General features: G+C 38.3%; 1 protein-coding gene across 1 annotated transcript; it reads left to right on the top strand.

Moving 5' to 3' along the window:
• On the top strand, positions 5,095-6,767 carry LOC109947981 (exopolygalacturonase-like). Its single transcript, XM_020559866.1, has one exon. It carries the CDS (start codon positions 5,553-5,555, stop codon positions 6,765-6,767), a length of 1,215 nt encoding a protein of 404 aa, XP_020415455.1. The 5' UTR covers positions 5,095-5,552.

Genomic DNA, 19,658 nt, shown 5'->3' with positions numbered 1-19,658 from the left:
ATACGATTTATGATAAAAATGATGGCTCATTAAGTCAATATATACTCTCATACATAAAATTCCATAAAATTAAGTTTTCTTATTTGATGTGTAAGGAATTAAAGCCGCCAAAATTATCTTGTGAAAATGATTATTCCAAAAAACCATTTTTCATACTTATTCAATATTTTTATATAAAATAATTTTTAATGTATTATATGAATGCATGAAGGGACCTAAGGTCAATTTAGGTAAAAAAAACCTTAGATGTTCAATCCACAAAGAGTTTTTGGCCTTTCAAAATTGCATCTTCGCTAAAAAATTCCTAGGTCCCAGTGCACACACATAAACAGATATTCGTATACATGTCTACTCATACCACCACAGTTGGATCGCTTAGGACTACTTGCCCTTGTAGTGATAAAATCATTGGTGGCCTCTAACCATGTCCCATTAGGCTTTTTGCTGGCTTGCTTGGCTGCCTGGTGGACAAAAGAACACACCTTGAACACATGACCGACTCTGTCGCACACAAAACAAAATTCTGGCAATTGTTCGTATCGGAAATCTACTAACTCTATGTTTCCAGAAGGTAGAATCACCTTTTTCCTCACCGTAACGACTTGGAGACATCCAAACAAACACGCATCGTAATGACTTGGAGACATCCAAACAAACACGCATCCACATAAATCTACCCAAACACTGTCCAAGATATTCCCAATTTGTCTCCCCATATTTGTCGTCTCACAACTCAGTGGTACGTTATGGACTTCAATTCAGAATTCTGCATACTTTAGATGCATTTTTTATGGAGCAATACTACCACCAGGAATCTCAAGTTATATTAGAGCTTTTCAAAATTCCAAGGCCCACTGCACAACACCTTCAGTCAATCCCCTTCCGTCACAAAGATGAACAAAAAGATATTTTCACCTAAATCTTTCACCCCCACCTCACGAGCTGTGTTCTAAATCATCAACATCGTTTGCTTGAATGTCTCCCGGTTGAAAACATTAGTTGTAAAGACATTTCCAACCAGGCTCGTCTTGAGTCGCTCCCCCACGTCATCGACATCATTTTGTCCTACTGAATCAAATCATTCTCGTCTTCAGTTAGGATGAGCACTTTCTCCAATGAATTTATCACCTCTTCCATTCCAACTACTTGGATATAGAAGGAAAACCCCGGTATATCACCAGTTTGGTAAGAAAATAAAGAAAACCCCAGACAAACCAGGGATGGAAAACCTTAAAGAAAACTCTTGTTATGGGGGGAAAAGCTCTTACCTTAAGGCTCCATTTGGTTCACAGAATGGATTTGAGGGGAAATCACTTCCCATGTCATTTCTCAAGAGATGGGAAATGAAAGTAACCAGGAGATATCACTTTATTTCATTTCCCATGTTCGTTTTGAGTAGGAATGGAAAACAAAATTTGTATAATTTTCCAATTATACCCGTATTAACTCAAATAAAAAAAGAACGCATTTAATGATATATTGTAATTCTAAATTTTTAAGGGGGACAAAATGATCATGAAAAATGTGCATTTAATGTTGGTTCATTTTCCCAAACTTTCCAGTGATGAGGGAAAACAAAACCCAAGGGGGTAGGAGGGCTTCACTTTCCCCACTACTTTCCCATGTAACTCGGGGAATACGTGGTCTGCCCGAGAACGCATATCCTCGCAGAATCGGGTGATCAGCCCGAAACCCATTTCTGTCAAATCCCCTCGCAGGACTCAGGAAGATATAATCAACCCGAGAACGCAAATCCTCACACCACATGGTTCAGGGGTTCCCGAGACTCGTGGGCATTGTCATAAATGACTAGACTGTTCCGAAGGCAACTTGGGGGGCGGTACTCTGGTGGTGGGTTTTGAAAACCATTTTCCAAACTTGTCATAAAATTCCTCTTTTTCCCCTAATCCAGTTTCCAAATTCTTTCTCAATTTTCCAAAAATCAATTTTTAAATAGATAACCAAAAATCCTTTTTTAAAATGTGATCAATCCCAACATTCCTTAACTTGAACTTGACCATGCATAATCTTTCAAAACTGTTCTCAAACTACATTCAAATATGTACAACATACTATTGAGAAAACTAGTATCCATCATTCATCGATTTCAAGCCACCGAGCATATATTTAAATATAGACATACAATCAGGCATTTAATTAATTCCTTATTCATGCCAAAATCCGGTTATCCAAGCCATTCCTTATTCATGGAAAGTAAAAGCGATAACATAATAATTCATAAAAATTTAATGAAACGGTCAAAACACAATACCATTTTAAAACAAACCTCGAATTACAATTAAAACTACTAAAAGGCCTCGACCGAGCCAACAAAGCCCACAATCTAAGTCAACTGGGCTCGAAGGGCCCACAACCCCAATTGCTATATGACAATTCTGATTGGTCCATAACCAAAAGTTCAGCCCATTCTAGAAGTCCCGTCACGATCTAACGGTCGATTCGACCCCGATCGCTGAATTTGACCAATTGGGCTGTAGGGGTCCACAACCTCCTATTTTCGATCCAAACTTTACTATAAGTCCAACAAGGTCTACTTAACAAGTTTTCAGAGTTTGGTCTCGATCACACGATCGGACGGTAACCGGTTTACTAAGCTCTAGAATCATTGATTAGGAGTATCCGGGACTCCCATTCTCGATCCACCAGTTCCAACACAAATCTTAGAAGTACGAGGAACAACGCATTAGAAAATGGGACCGATTGAACGGTCCAAATCTATTGAACCCAAATATCGCATAACAGGTGCAATACCCATTCGACAGTCAAACGATAATCAAATCGAAATCCAAGCATACCGTCGTGCTCAGGACAACAAGGGTAACAATTTAGAACTCCATGGGCCGCCACCCACCGCCGGCAGTGCGTGGGTGTCTTAAAAGATTTTTCAGCGACGAAAAATCTCCAAACCACCAGTGAATACCTATGCCAACAGATTCAGACTTACTAGGGGATCAAGTTTTGTTCTTGGACCACGGCCAAAAACTAGTCGGAACTAGCCGAATTGAAGCCAAAACCGTTGGCTAAAATGGGTATTTTAAACGACATGTAAAACCTCAAAATTTATCCAAGATACCAACATAAACAACTAGAGCACGTGGATGGGATGAAGATTCATATCTGGATTGACGAAAACCGCCACCGAGATCGCTGAAAACAGCCTCGGAAACTTCAAAAATCACTCGAACTTCCAGTAGTTCAGTTTAATTTCCTTGGGTTTTTGAGCTGGGAAAATGTGGTAAGATAGAGGACATCGTTACGAAACTTTTGTAACCAATTTTGCTCGAATCGGACACTGGACGACGACAAAATCACGGTCGAAAATTTGCTGCCGCTCTTGTAAAGAGAGAAAGTCGTGTGCGTAGAGAGAGAGAGATAGAGAGAGAGAGAGAGAGAGAGAGAGGCTGATTGGGTATTTTAAAACCCAACTATGAAAATTTTACGTTTTTGCCACTGCACTTCCGTTGGCCACAACTTCTTCGTTATAACTCCGATTTGAGCCCACTACGTGTCTACGAATTCGTGAGAGCGAGCTCTACAAAATGGTGTTACTAAAATCCTCAAAAACCGTCCAGATTGAAAAGTGACTAAAGTAACCCTACCCCCAAGGGCAAAATTGTAAATCCACAATTAAATAATCAATTGAACAGTATTTTTGGGACGGGGTGTTACATGCGAGCTCTCCAGAAGATTGCCACATGAGAGCTCGTGCCTTTACCTTATGGAAAGAATACTGTGGGATGCGGGTTGATCTATACTGTGAAACTCAAAGCAGATGGATCCATTGAAAGATAAAAAGTTATATCTTAGCCTTTTTTAATTGCTTTAATTATTATAAATTTAGTGAACAATTAGTATTTAAATTTTTTAGTAATTTCAAAAATTACTTAATAAATTGTAATTAATTATTTTAAATTATTTTGTGGACTTTGTTTTTTTATTTTATTTTGTACAAAATTAGTTTATTTAGTTTAATCTGTTCGAATATTCAATATGTCTAAATATTTTAAAAGTATCGTCATGCGGCTATACTCTTAAAACTAAAATATATTTAACAGGTATAGCCGCATGGCTATACGCTTTAAATATTAATATATTTTAATAGTACAGTCGCACGGCTATACTATTAAAATATTTGAACATATTAAACAAAATAAACTAATTTTGTAGAAAATTAAAGTCCACAAAATAATTTAAAATCATTAATTACAATTTATGAAGTAAATATTGAAATTAGTAAAATATTTAAATAATAATTATTCACTAAATACATAAAAATTAAATTAATTTTGAAATGGTAAGATATTACTTGATTACAAAAAAGAACACACTTTTATGCAGTATAGCTGGTCGGCTATATGCTTGACATCCATTCAAATATTTAAATAGTATAGAATATTCGCATAAATAACAAGTATAGCCACTCTTTAAATATTAATTTATTTTAAAAGTGTACTCCTTGTTTACAATGGCGTCCACACGATAATAACGTCCAGACCGTCCGGATGAGAGAATAAATGTATATATATATATACATATATATACACACACACACATTCAGTTTGTCTGATAATCTTCAATTAATATAGTGGAAGGATCAAAATCAAGCTGGCAGGCCAAGAAAAGTATATAGAGTAGAAACTGAAGCATTATCTAGACAATGATGAATTAGTGAATGTATGTTTTAACACTAGCAATTTATTTGCAAATATTAAATATATTAGAATTTTATAGCTCAAAACATGTGAAGGTATCTGAGCGAAGAAAAAAGACCTGTACAAGCACCACAAAATCAAAAAAACCAAAGAACACAACAATTTATCTTTAGTACTTTCCATTTCTTTAACCCAGCATAGGTAGCACAGGCAAGGGCTTTTGTCACACAAATAATGGTGGGCTTGACATTAACATTGAGAGGTAAGAGGGCCTTTGTTTCCATTGTAGGTGAGATCAATGTCACCGGTAGATAGCAAGCAAAACCTATGGATTATAAGAAAAATTAAAAGTATGGTAAAAAATAGATGAACTAACAACCACAATGGTGCAAAATGGATTATTTAAGCTAAGTAGATGAATTAAAGTTGTTAAGGTGAGGCACTTTCTAGTTGGATGATATTAGAAAAAGTATATACGTAGATGCGCCAATAGTGTAGGCATGGTCTTTTCCTGTTCATCTTGTTAACTCTATCCAGGTGTGTATGCATGGTTTTGGTCCTCCTTTTTTGGAATATACATATATTGCGGGGTGTGGAGGAGGACAACAGTACTACAAACAGCTTAGCACGTTCTAGATAGAGATTTGGTGATGAATATTCTCAAGGCTAAACGGCTTACTAATTATAGGACATAAAGCTAAACTAGAATGCAACTGTGTATAAAAATAGTTAGTGATTGGTTGGATAGTTTGATGGTGTTGAGCCTTCCCAATCGGACTATAAATTGGCCTCAACTCAAAATGGAGTTTCATCATCCTTCCAAAGGGAAAAAAAAAAAAAAAACAGAGAATAAAATAACAAATTGGAAGGAAAATCAAGATGGCTGTGAAATTAAGTTTCTTGGCAATGCTTTTGTGCTTATTGTTAGCATCTACACCTAAGGCTCATGCTAGTGTGTTTGACGTGACAAGTGCAACATACGGTGCAAAGCCTGGCTCTGATGTCAGTACGGCCTTGGCCAAGGCTTGGAGTGATGCATGTGCATCGCCATCCGCGAGTAAAGTTGTCATTCCGAGCGGGACATACAAGTTAAAAGAAGCAACTTTCAGAGGCCCCTGTAAGGCTCCTATTGAGATGCAAGTTCAAGGCACATTGCAGGCTCCAGCAGACGCTGGCCAACTCACAAGACTGGATACTTGGGTTGGTTTTCAGTACATTGACATGCTCACCTTATCAGGTGGTGGGACTTTTGATGGCCAAGGAGCACTTTCTTGGAATCAAAATGACTGCCACAAAAACAAAAATTGCAAACCTCCTCCCGTTAATCTGCGGTTTGAATTCCTCACAAATTCCAAAGTTCAGGACATAACTTCACTTAACAGCAAATTTTTCCACATCCATGTTTTCCGGTGCAACCATACTACATTTCAACAGCTTACCATCACAGCACCTGACGAGAGCAGAAACACAGATGGAATCCATATCGGGGCTTCGACTGGTATCAACATTACTCATTCAAAGATTGGAACTGGGGATGACTGTATTTCTATTGGTGATGACTCCCACAAAATCACAGTGACTGGTGTTACTTGTGGGCCAGGCCATGGAATAAGCATTGGAAGCCTTGGAAAATATAAGGAAGAAAAGGATGTGACCGGGATCATAGTTAAGAACTGCACCCTGACTAATACGGAGAACGGTGTGAGAATCAAAACATTTCCAGATTCTCCTTCGCCTAGCTCTGCCTCGGGTATACACTATGAGGATATTATCATGGTTAATGTCAGTAACCCTATCCTCATAGACCAATTGTACTGCCCATATACTAAGTGTGAACAAAAGCCTCCGTCAAAAGTTAAGATCAACAATGTCAGCTTCAAGAACATTAAGGGCTCATCTTTCACTCCACTTGCAGTCAAGCTTGTATGTACCACGGGCAAACCGTGTGAGAATGTGGAGTTGACTGACATTGATCTCACCTACGGTGGAGACAAAGGCCCTCTTACCTCTGTGTGTTCTAATGTCAAGCCCGCAATTACTGGCGTGACAAAGGCTCTTGGTTGTGCTACATCGTCCTTGGCACCTCTTCCTTGATCCAAGAAGTAGAAAGTACTGATTAATGTTCTCTATACATAAATTGATGTGTTCTACTTTGCTTTTGTGCTACATGTTCTCTCCTTTGTCCAAGATAAATGAATACACAACACAATTTTCATCAATGCCAATAGGATTTAGATCCCTCTTATACCATTGTTGACCTGTTTGATCCCAATTTTCATCACTGAAAACTTCCCTTGTGAATTTGGCAGTAACACCGCATGATATTTCTGTCTTATATGCCTAAGCTTACCAAACATTTAAAGCAATTGATTTCTCATGAACCAAACGGGTCTAAATGAAGAAAGTGTAGATCAATAGAGAGACTCTTAATTAGAATAGGGGCTTAAATACCTCCTCACTTTACAACTGGGTCAATATACCCCCTGTCAATGGTTGTGAAAAGGCAAATGCTCCACAAAGGCAAGTTTTGCACCAAGACGTTTAGGCTCGATTAACTTGGTAACAAATGATGAGGATAGTTGATGTCAGATCCGACTGAAGGCTCCTTATCTCTAGAACACACAGAGAACCTCTTGCTCCAGGTATTTGAACTTGGACTCGGCTGAACCATTTGCTCTAGGCATGTTCCTTTGCATTTTCTAACCACTTCATCTTCTTCTCCTTCTTCTCAACTGTATGCTGTGGGTGGGTATATGTCATAACAATTGTCTGTAATGGTGGAATTTGTGAAATTAGGGCTCCTCTATTTTTAATTTGGCCTCAACTATTAGGGAAGCTGAATAGTGGTAGGAAAACAGGTTTGAAGAACTATATTGTTCTCCAATTATATTGCACATGTGTCTCACATGCCACGTACGAAGGAATTTTAGATGAAAAGTGATAAAATCTAACGGCAGGTATTAAATTGACAATTTTAATTAATTTGGGTGTTAAATTAGCTTATTTTTTAGTTCATAAAGTTAAGTTCGATTGGGGTCCTAATTTGGGGAGGTCTACGACAATTTACTCTTTTTAATATGTACAACTTTTGAATAGGATGAAAGCGTATCCAAATACTTCTATAAACTTTATAAACTGATGTGGATAAAACTCAATAATTGATACGGTATTAATTGCAGTGGATACGGTATCAATAAGAACACGTTTGTTTGCTCGAGTTCATAACCTAATTGGAAGGCATCGTATTGCAAGATATGTCAATTCCTACGCAAGACCGGTATTAAACCGTATACAGCAATGAAAGCGTATCCAAATACTTTTCCTGGGCAAGGTTTTTATGAGGCCATGTTTGTTCGCTCAAGCCTGTAACCTTTGACAATTTAAGGAAAATTTACTAGTTCCTCTAAATAAATAAATAAATAATATCCGAATACTTTTATAAATTTTTTATAAATTAATGCGGAAAAATCTAAATATAATCGGATACGATATTAATTGCAATTCCATAGAACCAAGACCGGCAAGTTCAGATTGGTCCGGTTCTCCTAGTCATTTTAGTCAATAGCTAGACCATACCACATCAAATGAATAATATTGATTTATATTTCTTTTTTAGGTGCAAATCGGGCCAAACTAGACCATGTCCACCCCTACAAACAAGAGAGAAGGGGTGGGTCTAAAAGCCCTCCCTTGTCGAATTTACCGTCACCTTTGATAGAGGCAAAAGCCTCCTCTGTGAGAGAGAGAGAGAGAGAGAGAGAGAGTGTTAGGTTGTACTCGCTCGGTTGGTGGGGGCGTGGGAGGAGGTAGTCAAGTTGGGGTGGGACTGAGAGGAGACAATGGCAACGATATCAACCATCCCCACCCAACACCACCACAGATATCGCTGGAAGTGGGGATGGGTTGTGTTTTTGACTGTTTTTTTTTTTTTGGCAACAAGAGGGGCTAAGGGCCAAGAACAAACAGACTAAGCACAAACAACACGGGACCTGGACACCCAATATAAGCACAAACAACATTAGACCTGGACACCCCAATAGCATCCTCAGGCAAACAAGTCGCAAGAAATGTAGGCACCTCAGTAAAATACTGCACCCCAGTGCCAAACTCAGAACTCTTAGAAGCCAAGATGTGAGCTGCCACATTCTTCTCTCTGAAGATGTGCATAACAGAACATCTCCAACCAGCTTGCACCTTTAACTTGCAACACCTAATAAGGCTAAACAGGGGGTGTGTGGAAATAGTAGAGCTAGAAAGAAGAGCCACATCCACACTAGAGTCACTTTCCATTAGATTGTAGATTCCTTAACAGCCACTCATTAAAGTCCACCATATCAGGGCTAGGATTATTTCCAATTTGAAGACAATTCCAAATGGCCAAAGAGAAAGGACAATCTTTAAATAAGTGAGCAATAGTTTCCATAGGATAATCACATCTAGGACAAGTAGGAACTTGAGTGAGGCCTCTCTTCTGCCTTTGCACATTAGTAAGCAACTTTCGATGACAAACAATCCAAAGAAAAGTTTTAACCTTAGGAGGGAGCCGTAACCTCCAAAGAAACTGCCAGTCCCATTTAACTAAAGCCTCTGCAGGTAAAAAGGAACTATAGGCTGATTTAGCCGAGAAAGAACCATTAGTCGTGAACTGCCAAATATATCTATCAGCCCCACTGCCATTAAAACCAGCATGAACACTTAAAATTAACTGAATAACATGAAAAGGAAGACATTCCCTTAAGCAGTTAAAGTCCCAGACCCCCTCATCCAAAAAATCACCAACATTCAGCTGAAGCATTTCCTCAAAAAGATCAATGAGCAAATATTGATACAAAGGACCACAACTCAACCACCTATCAGTCCAAAATAACACATTATCCCCATAACCAACTCTCCACTTAACACCTTTGCAAATGACAGAATTACCATAAAGAACACCCCTCCAGACACTAGAGCTACAAGGGAAAAAAGAGTCCTTCACGGTTAAAATGTTTTGGTGTTTTAAGTACTTGGCATAGAAGACCTGAGACCACAAACCTTGCTCATGTTTAAGAGGTCTTCATCCAGTCTTAGCCAAAAGAGCTTGGTTCATCCAAGCAGACCTTTTAATGACTAACCCACCAACTACCTTAGGTTTACACACTTGCTCCCAGTTGACAAGATGGATTTTAGAAGTATTACTGGTATGCCCCCAAAGAAAATTCCTGTTGAGCAGATCCAATTTATCACAGACAGACATAGGCAACTTGACAGTTTGTATAGTATAGATAGGAATAGCAGCAGTAACAGATTGAAGCAAAGTAATTCAACCAGCCATATGGCTCTTCCAAGAAGCTAATCTCTTTGGGACTTTAGCAATAACCTCTTGATATGTTTGTTTACTGACTCTAGTGGGACACCAAGGTACTTACCAAGGCTAGCAGTGAGAGGAGAACCACTAATCATAGCAATTGAATTAGCCAAATCAGAGCACGTATTTGGGGAAACACATATCATAGACTTTTCAAAGATAACTCGCTGACCACACAACTGACAGAAATCATCCAAACACTATTTCATCAACCAAGCTTGATCAATAGTTGCTTCCCCAAAAAGGATTAAATCATCAACAAAGAATAAATGGGAAATATGAGGACCTCCTTGACAAATCCGAACAGATTTCCAAGCTCTATCCTGAATCTTTTGTTGAATGAGATGAGAGAGTTTTTCCATACACAAAACAAATATATAAGGGGAGAGAGGGTCCCCCTGCCTAATACCACACTGAGGAGAGAAAGAGTCAATTAGCTCCCCATTAAGAATGGCCTTGTACTGCACAGAAATGATACACTGCATAAGCAACTCCAAAATGCTTCCTTTAATGCCCACTTCCCAGAGAACCTCCCTAATAAAAGGCCATTGCATACGATCATAAGCTTTGGATAAATCAATTTTCCAAGCTATAAAACCCTTCTTCTCTTTGGCATATTTAAAATTGTGGAGCACTTCTTGAGCAACAATAATGTTATCCGTAATTTGTCAAAATAATTAACAATAATATGTTTCATGCTCTGTTTCTCAGTAATCCAATCCCCAAAATCATCATGTAACCATTCCAACTTATTCATTCTTCGTCTAACAACTGTAGACAGATGGAAGAACCGAGTATTCCTGTCCCCTTCTTTAAGCCAGGTATTCCTGGACTTTTGTAGCCAAAAAGTCTTTTCTTGATCCAGTAGTAAATTGTAATCTTTAGTAAGCTCAACCTCAAGCTCACTAAGGAAAGGATTATGCTCATGACAAAGCTTCTTTTAAATTCCTGCAAGTCTAGCTAAAAGATGCCTTTTCATTGTAAATAAACAACTAAAAACCTGCTGATTCCAAATGCCAAGCGGAGCCACGAGCCTAGCTGATCTGTGCACAGCATGACCATCACCAGAACTCCAAAGGTTCGTAACAAATTCCTTAAAATCAGGATGAGACATCCACATGGCTTGGAAACGAAAAGGCACATTTGCTCTATTAGGATAATGTTTGGAGTCAAGGCACACCAAAATAGGACAGTGATCTGAATTCACCCTAGGAAGATGCAGGAGGTGAGCCTCAGGGAACAAAAGACGCCAATCAATACCACAAAGGCCCCTATCAAGCCTCTTCCAAATATTTCCTTCAGCATTCTGTTTATTACACGAAGTAAACTTTGCCCCAATGAAACCCAGGTCAACGAAATGGTTACCATCAATCCACTCTTAAAAATTTTTACCACCTTGATCTAAATTACCCCCACATTTCTCATCCACACTCACAATATCATTAAAATCACCTAGAACAAGCCATGGCTGATTGGAAGCTTCAATAAGACCATCAAAGTACTTCCACAAAGCTTCTCAAATCCCAGGGCAAGGGTTTGCATAAACAATAGCGAGGAGGCACCTATGATTCCTCAAAGTTACTAACGCAGTGATAGATTGGCTAGAGTGCGGAATAACTTGAAGAGAAACTGAATTCCCATTCCACAACAACCAAACACCCCCAGAAAAACCAAAAGCATCAACAATATGGTAATGAGAAAAACCCAAACTCTGGGCAACACTGAGAGCCCTAGAGCCACTTATTCGAGGCTCAAGAATAGTAAACACATCAATGGGATAAGCCTTTTTTAGGGCCTTAATAGTACTAGCACACCTATCTTTACCAGCACCTCTAACATTCCAAGCAATAATATTCATCATAAAATGATAATAATGAGGGATAATATTAGGTACAAACCTAAATCTGCACATGCTCAGCCTCAACGGCTTCAAAACCATCATGCTCAAAAGAGCTATCAGCTTCTAGTCCAGTATCAGACTCACAATGTTCAGAGAAATTACCCTGATGATCCATATCACTCGCATCGGAAGGCTCAATCTCATTAATTCCCATCTCACTGATATCAGGAGGTTCATGACCAAAAAATAAACCTCCCTTACCCAAAGGCAACTTTTGAAAAAGAGAGCCACCTAAATCAAAAGAAAACTTCCCCCGAACATCATCTTGAACATCAGAGCCCTTAACTTGCAGCCTCACAGGTTCAATATCATGACAAGAGAAAGATTTAGGCCCAGCTCTTTCTTCCAAGGCCTCCTTAAAACAGAACCACTTTTAACACCACCACCACTAGAATTAGCTACCACGGAATTGGAAATATCTTTGAGAGGTTTTTCAAACACCCATGTGCCAGAGTCACGAGATGAAGCAAATTTCACCCCAGCACTTTTTCCCTTAGTAGAATAAGTATTGGCAAAAGAACCCTGTTTTTTAAAACTAGAATCACTAGTCTTAACAGGAGTAGATCCCTCCATATCCTCTTCTCTGCCAACCTCCTCAATCAACACATTGAAACGAGAACCAAAGATAGGACTAATAGCTTTCGTACCAGTATCCTTTGTATTCCTCTTGCTAAGCTCAGCACCCTTCCCTATATCATTTGTGCTATTCTTCCTAAAATTCCTTGGCTTCAACAACATCCACTCCCCGTGCATCTTTGCTGGAACCTCAGCCTCCTTTGTAGCAGCACCTAAATTCACATTAACCTGGACAGTAGAAATATCCTCCATACAATCAGCATTATCTGACTCTGGAACCTGCTGTTTGGCTTGCAAAATAATAGGGCAAGAATCTCTCCCATGCCCAAAACATCCACATTCAAAGCAAACCAAATTAATTCCCTCATACACAACCCCATATGTACGGCCTTCAATCTTAATGAATGGGGTAAAAGGCTTAGCCAAATCAAGTTCCACACAAATTCGAGCAAACTTACCACGACCTTGACTGAGAGTACGAGCATCCACCTTGACCGTAGCACCAACAAGATTTCCAATTTTTTCCATAACATCAACACGAAAATATTCAACGTTCAGCCCATTAATTCAAACCCAAGCAGTCATATGGGTGATCTTCTCCTCCTTCGCATTAAACCCAAGCTTCCATTTCTGTGTCACAATGTATTGGCCAGCAATTTGCCAAGGACCACCAGTGAGCACGTATCTCATATCTTCCTCATAAAGGAACTTCACAATGAAGTAGTTAATCTCTAGATCTATTAAGCTCATAGGACCCTTAAGTGCCCATCTCTGGAGAAGACGAGATCTGAGAAATGTGAAAGCCAGAGGACGACCCATGAGCTTAATAATTACAGCAAAACGCCAAGGCCGATACAAAGAGCTCTTTACTTTGCCTGAGAAATGTATTGAGGGAATTGCCCCTTGCTGAATTACAACATATCATCGCTTAACACCAACTGATCCTCCGCCATACCAAAATCCCCAGAAACTTTATCCTTAAAACTCATCGGGATTGGAGGAAGAGGGGGAGACGGCTCGTCCGATTACAGTCCGCCAACATCCAATATCTCCAGGGTTCGAGCTCTTTTCTCACCAGCAATAGGGCCATCGTTAAGGGAACCACCCACCCCAGCAGAGAAAACAAATTCCGGCATCACAGAGACCGTCGTCGACGGCCGCTGTAATCACAGCCTTGAGCACACGCAAAACAAGTGAGGAAACAGAGAAAACCTTCAAAGCGCGTGAGGCGCGTTCATCTTGTCCCAAATCTTTTGTAGAGATATTATATGAGAGAGAATAATTGTATCTGTGTTTTTGACTTTTTTCAATTTAATGTTATGCATTTATTTTACTTAATTTATTTTTTTACTTTTTTTAAATTATTTCAAAAATAAATAATTTTTTATAAATATTTTATTACACATCAGCAAAAACATTGAAACTCATGTTTGCCACGTCATCATTTAACATATGTATTAATGGCCTAACTGACCTATTCTTTTTTAATAGCAAATTGTTATTATACCAGGCATAGAATTCTTAACCTATTTATGATGAATTCTTAAAAGGAATGGTCTACAATGGTAGTTTTCTATTCTTTTTCTTGTTAGTTTTCTAATTTATGATGCCTTTACTATACAATTACTTTTATTTTTACACTTGGGAAGTTCTTCTCATGTTAGTAGAAATTATTGTGGTAGCAAATTTCCTCCCAGGTAGATTTATGGAAGATCTTCACTCCACTTTAAATGTTCTTCCAAGATTTCCTGCAAAACAAGAATAATAAATCGGATAAACACCAATGTGGTGGTGGTCCTGGGCCCTCCGATGCCCAAGTCGGAAAATAGTCTCAAGGAGATGTGGGTATTTTTCAAAGGAATAGGAGTATTTTCTTAGGGAGAAAATGGGGGTGGTGTGAGAGCCACACAGAGAGAGGAGGCATGTGTGCCTTTAGGGTTTTCAAGCAAGGGTTTTGGAATTACCTCTTTTGTGTGTAACCTTTGGTTTTCCTAAAACAATTATTATTTCTATCCTTTTGGAAAGATTAATTCTCTATTTGATTACCTTCTATGATAGCCAAGTTATCCCATATTAATATTAAGTGCTGCTATTTCCACCCACCTGTCTTATGTTTCCACCCACCTTATCTTTAAACTTTTAAAGACAAATTTAACCTCATTATATAAAATGACTTAAAAGGACTTCAGGAAAAAGAAAGAGGGAAAAAAAAAAAAAAAACTCAGACTATGTTCTCACGTAACCCTATTGTTTGACAGAAAGAGAAAAAAACAAAAGAAAGCTATGACTCCTAGCTCATGATTCCTCTTATGACTTTTCAATGCTCAGAACTCATTTCTCAAATAATTTTCTTCTCTTTTCTATTCATTCAATCAAATTGTTTATGAAGAAGAAAACAATAGGAGAATGGATGTTGAAGAGAACGATTTTGGCGAAAAGGTAAGGAAATCCTTTTTGAACAGAATTTCTAAGATCTTTACAATTACTTAAAGCATTGGGAGATCAGTATTTCTTGGACTCTAATTTTTTTTCTTAAACAAATTAAAAATATGAAAACCTGAGGATGAACAAGTTTCTGTCAGCGGACCAGAAAGTTTGGAAGGTGGATAAAGAGGTTGCTGGGTACGTTTAGAAATTGGAGAGCCTGCGCCAGGTTTTGGTTTCAAGGGCTGGTCATTTTTTGCATGCTGACTAGCCATTGTCATCAAATTTCGTGATATGAAGTTGCTTCTTTTATCGTTTTACTACTGTATTACTTACTATTGTTTGCTTTCAAATTTCAAATTTTGTAGAAAATAAGATACAGCAAAAATGAGAGAGAGATGTGTGGGCGTCAGAGAGAGAGAAGACATGAGCAAAGAGAATAAAGGAGAGAGGAAATGAGGTAATAATTAAAAGGGTATTTTAGGAATATTGGTGGGTGGAAAAATAGGATTGTGTTTGGTGGGTGGGAAGATAAGGTATGTGGGAAAATAGGACAGGTGAGTGGAAATAGCAGCACTCTTAATATTTGTCTTCATCGTATAAGTACGCAGTTTGTTATAACAATTTGGATTTTTATATTTTTAAATAGATGATATGCAAGCATGAGAGTCGTATTGTGGATTCTCTCACCAAGGAAAATAAATGTATCGACTTCTGATTTGATTGCAGTAATCTTAGAAGATTTTTGTTCAAAAGAATCATGAAAAAGCGTTACTTGGACTTATTAATTGGTCCACCAAGAAGGATGACATCTTTTTTTTTTTTTTGAGAAACTCTATGATTGCATTCATAATTCAGCCAAAAACGCCACTAGTCACAAATGGCCAATACAAACTGGTCACAAAAGGGCCATTACAATAACGGAGCAAATTAAGAAAATCAGGCATGTCTCCACCAATGATCAGGCAAGATCGAAGAAACTCTGGCATAGGCATCCCAACTAAGATTGCAAATTAGAATAATAAAAAAGAGATAAAGATTGAAAAAATCAAGCCATAACAATACAAATAAAACTCTCACCAAGGAGAGATGAAAATCTCTCACAAATGAGAGATGAAAAACTCTCACAAAAGGAGAGGTGAAAACTACACAGAGAACCCAAAGAGTCTCTGCAACTTATTCCAAACATAAAGAAATTGCAAAAAAGATGGTGGTGGAGATCTGACGCCGAAATGCAGGTGAAGATCTGACGCTGAGCTGCAGCCACCACTAATGGTTGGATGAATATCACAACAAAACTAAGACAAATAGGGAAAACCCTTTGTCTTTGAAAATGGGGGAAGAGGTGAAAGGAGGAAGAGAGGAAGAGAAGAGAGGAGAGGAGAGGGGGGAAGAATAATGGCTTCTTCCCCCCTCAAGATGGAAAAGGCTCTGAGAGTGTTTTTTGGGAGAAAGGGGGCTAGGGTTTTTTTGTGGAGAGGTCATGTTCTTTGTATAAATGAAAACGAACCTTTAAGATTAGAAGGATGACATCTATATTCAATCGAATCGATGATTTACCAAATAACTATGGTATGACATTCCATTCTATTATATTTTTTAAATAATGTCTTCTATTTTTCTTTTGTGTTCCCGTAAAAGATTATGGTAATCTTCTACACACACGCAGTGACGGACCTATTAAGGCTTCAAATTGCCCCTTTGCTCAGCTGATGTACAGATTACCTTATTTCCATTTTCAACATTTAAGTAAATGTCTTTGTTGTTTTACTTTCATTTATTTTTATATTACTCCATTTACTTAAGTTTACAATGTAAATAAGGAAGTACCCCCCATTTGGATTCAAATAAAAATACTAGAAAATTAAATTCCCACCAACTCAAAATATGAAAAAATCGGTTTTAGTGCAAAATACGATTTATGATAAAAATGATGGCTCATTACGTCAATATATACTTCATACTAAAATTTCATAAAATTAAGTTTTCTTATTTGATGTGTAAGGAATAAAAGCCGCCAAAATTATCTTGTGAAAATGATTATTCCAAAAAACCATTTTTCATACTTATTCAATATTTTTATATAAAATAATTTTTAATGTATTATATGAATGCATTAAGGGACCTAAGGTCAATTTAGGTAAAAAAAACCTTAGATGTTCAATCCACAAACAGTTTTTAGCCTTTCAAAATTGCATCTTCGCTAAAAAATTCCTAGGTCCCAGTGCACACACATACATAGATATTCGTATACATGTCTACTCATACCACCACAGTTGGATCGCTTAGGACTACTTGCCCTTGTAGTGATAAAATCAGTGGTGGCCTCTAACCATGTCCCTTTAGGCTTTTTGCTGGCTTGCTTGGCTGCCTGGTCGACAAAAGAACACACCTTGAACACATGACCCACTCTGTCGCACACAAAACAAAATTCTGGCAATTGTTCGTCTCGGAAATCTACTAACTCTATGTTTCCAGAAGGTAGAATCACCATTTTCCTCACCGTAACGACTTGGAGACATCCAAACAAACACGCATCCACATAAATCTACCCAAACACTCCCCGTCCATGCCCTATGTTACATCCAAACACTGTCCAAGATATTCCCAATTTGTCTCCCCATATTTGTCTTCTCACAACTCAGTGGTACGTTACGGACTTCAATTCAGAATTCTGCATACTTTAGATGCATTTTTTATGGAGCAATACTACCACCAGGAATCTCAAGTTATACTAGAGCTTTTCAAAATTCCAAGGCCGACTGCACAACACCTTCAGTCAATCCCCTTCCGTCACAAAGATGAACAAAAAGATATTTTCACCTAAATCTTTCACCCCCACCTCACGAGCTGTGTTCTAAATCATCAATATCGTTTGCTTGAATGTCTCCCGGTTGAAAACATTAGTTGTAAAGACATTTCCAACCAGGCTCGTCTTGAGTCGCTCCCCCACGTCATCGACATCATTTTGTCCTACTAAATCGAATCATTCTCGTCTTCAGTTAGGATGAGTACTTTCTCCAATGAATTTATCACCTCTTCCATTCCAACTACTTGGATATCGAAGGGAAACCCCGGTATATCACCAGTTTGGTAAGAAAATAAAGAAAACCCCAGACAAACCAGGGATGGAAAACCCTAAAGAAAACTCTTGTTATGGGGGAAAAGCTCTTACCTTAAGGCCCCATTTGGTTCACAGAATGGATTTGAGGGGAAATCACTTCCCATGTCATTTCCCAAGAGACGGGAAATGAAAGTAACCAGGAGATATCCCTTTATTTCGTTTCCCATGTTCGTTTTGAGTAGAAATGGAAAACAAAATTTGTATAATTTTCCAATTATACCTGTATTAACTCAAATAAAAAAAAGAACGCATTTAATGATATATTGTAATTCTAAATTTTTAAGGGGGACAAAATGATCATGAAAAATGTGCATTTAATGTTGGTTCATTTTCCCAAACTTTCCAGTGATGAGGGAAAACAAAACCCAAGGGGGGAGGAGGGCTTCACTTTCCCCACTACTTTCCCATGTAACTCGGGGAATACGTGGTCTGCCCGAGAACGCATATCCTCGCAGAATCGGGTGATCAGCCCGAAACCCATATCCGTCAAATCCCCTCGCACGACTCAGGAAGATATAATCAACCCGAGAACGCAAATCCTCACACCACATGGTTCAGGGGTCCCCGAGACTCGTGGGCATTGTCATAAATGACTAGACTGTTCCGAAGGCAACTTGGGGGGCGGTACTCTGGTGGTGGGTTTTGAAAACCATTTTCCGAAACTTATCATAAAATTCCTCTTTTTCCACTAATCCAGTTTCCAAATTCTTTCTCAAATTTCCAAAAATCAATTTTTAAATAGATAACCAAAAATCCTTTTTTAAAATGTGATCAATCCCAACATTCCTTAACTTGAACTTGACCATGCATAATCTTTCAAAACTGTTCTCAAACTACATTCAAATATGTACAACATACTATTGAGAAAACTAGTGTCCATCATTCATCGATTTCAAGCCACCGAGCATATATTTAAATATAGACATACAATCAGGCATTTAATTAATTCCTTATTCATGCCAAAATCCGGTTATCCAAGCCATTCCTTATTCATGGAAAGTAAAAGCGATAACATAATAATTCATAAAAATTTAATGAAACGGTCAAAACACAATACCATTTTAAAACAAACCTCCAATTACAATTACAACTACTAAAAGGCCTCGACCGAGCCAACAAAGCCCACAATCTAAGTCAACTGGGCTCGAAGGGCCCCCAACCCCAATTGCTATATGACAATTCCTATTGGTCCATAACCAAAAGTTCAGCCCATTCTAGAAGTCCCGTCACGATCTAACGGTCAGTTTGACCCCGATCGCTGAATTTGACCAATTGGGCTCTAGGGGTCCACAACCTCCTATTTTCGATCCAAACTTTACTATAAGTCCAACAAGGTCTACTTAACAAGTTTTCAGAGTTTGGTCTCGATCACACGATCGGATGGTAACCGGTTTACTTAGCCCTAGAATCATTGATTAGGAGTATCCGGGACTCCCATTCTCGATCCACCAGTTCCAACACAAATCTTAGAAGTACGAGGAACAACGCATTAGAAAATGGGACCGATTGAACGGTCCAAACCTATTGAACCCGAATATCGCATAACAGGTGCAATATCCGTTCGACAGTCAAACGATAATCAAATCAAAATCCAAGCATACCGTCGTGCTCAGG

Source organism: Prunus persica, chromosome G3, assembly GCF_000346465.2.
Source record: "Prunus persica cultivar Lovell chromosome G3, Prunus_persica_NCBIv2, whole genome shotgun sequence".
Lineage (NCBI taxonomy): Eukaryota > Viridiplantae > Streptophyta > Magnoliopsida > Rosales > Rosaceae > Prunus > Prunus persica.
This window is presented reverse-complemented; position numbering and strand designations above follow the sequence as displayed.

Excerpts from the sequence above, each read along its gene's own strand:
- LOC109947981 (XM_020559866.1), top strand. The coding sequence starts at position 5,553 with ATGGCTGTGAAATTAAGTTTCTTGGCAATGCTTTTGTGCTTATTGTTA.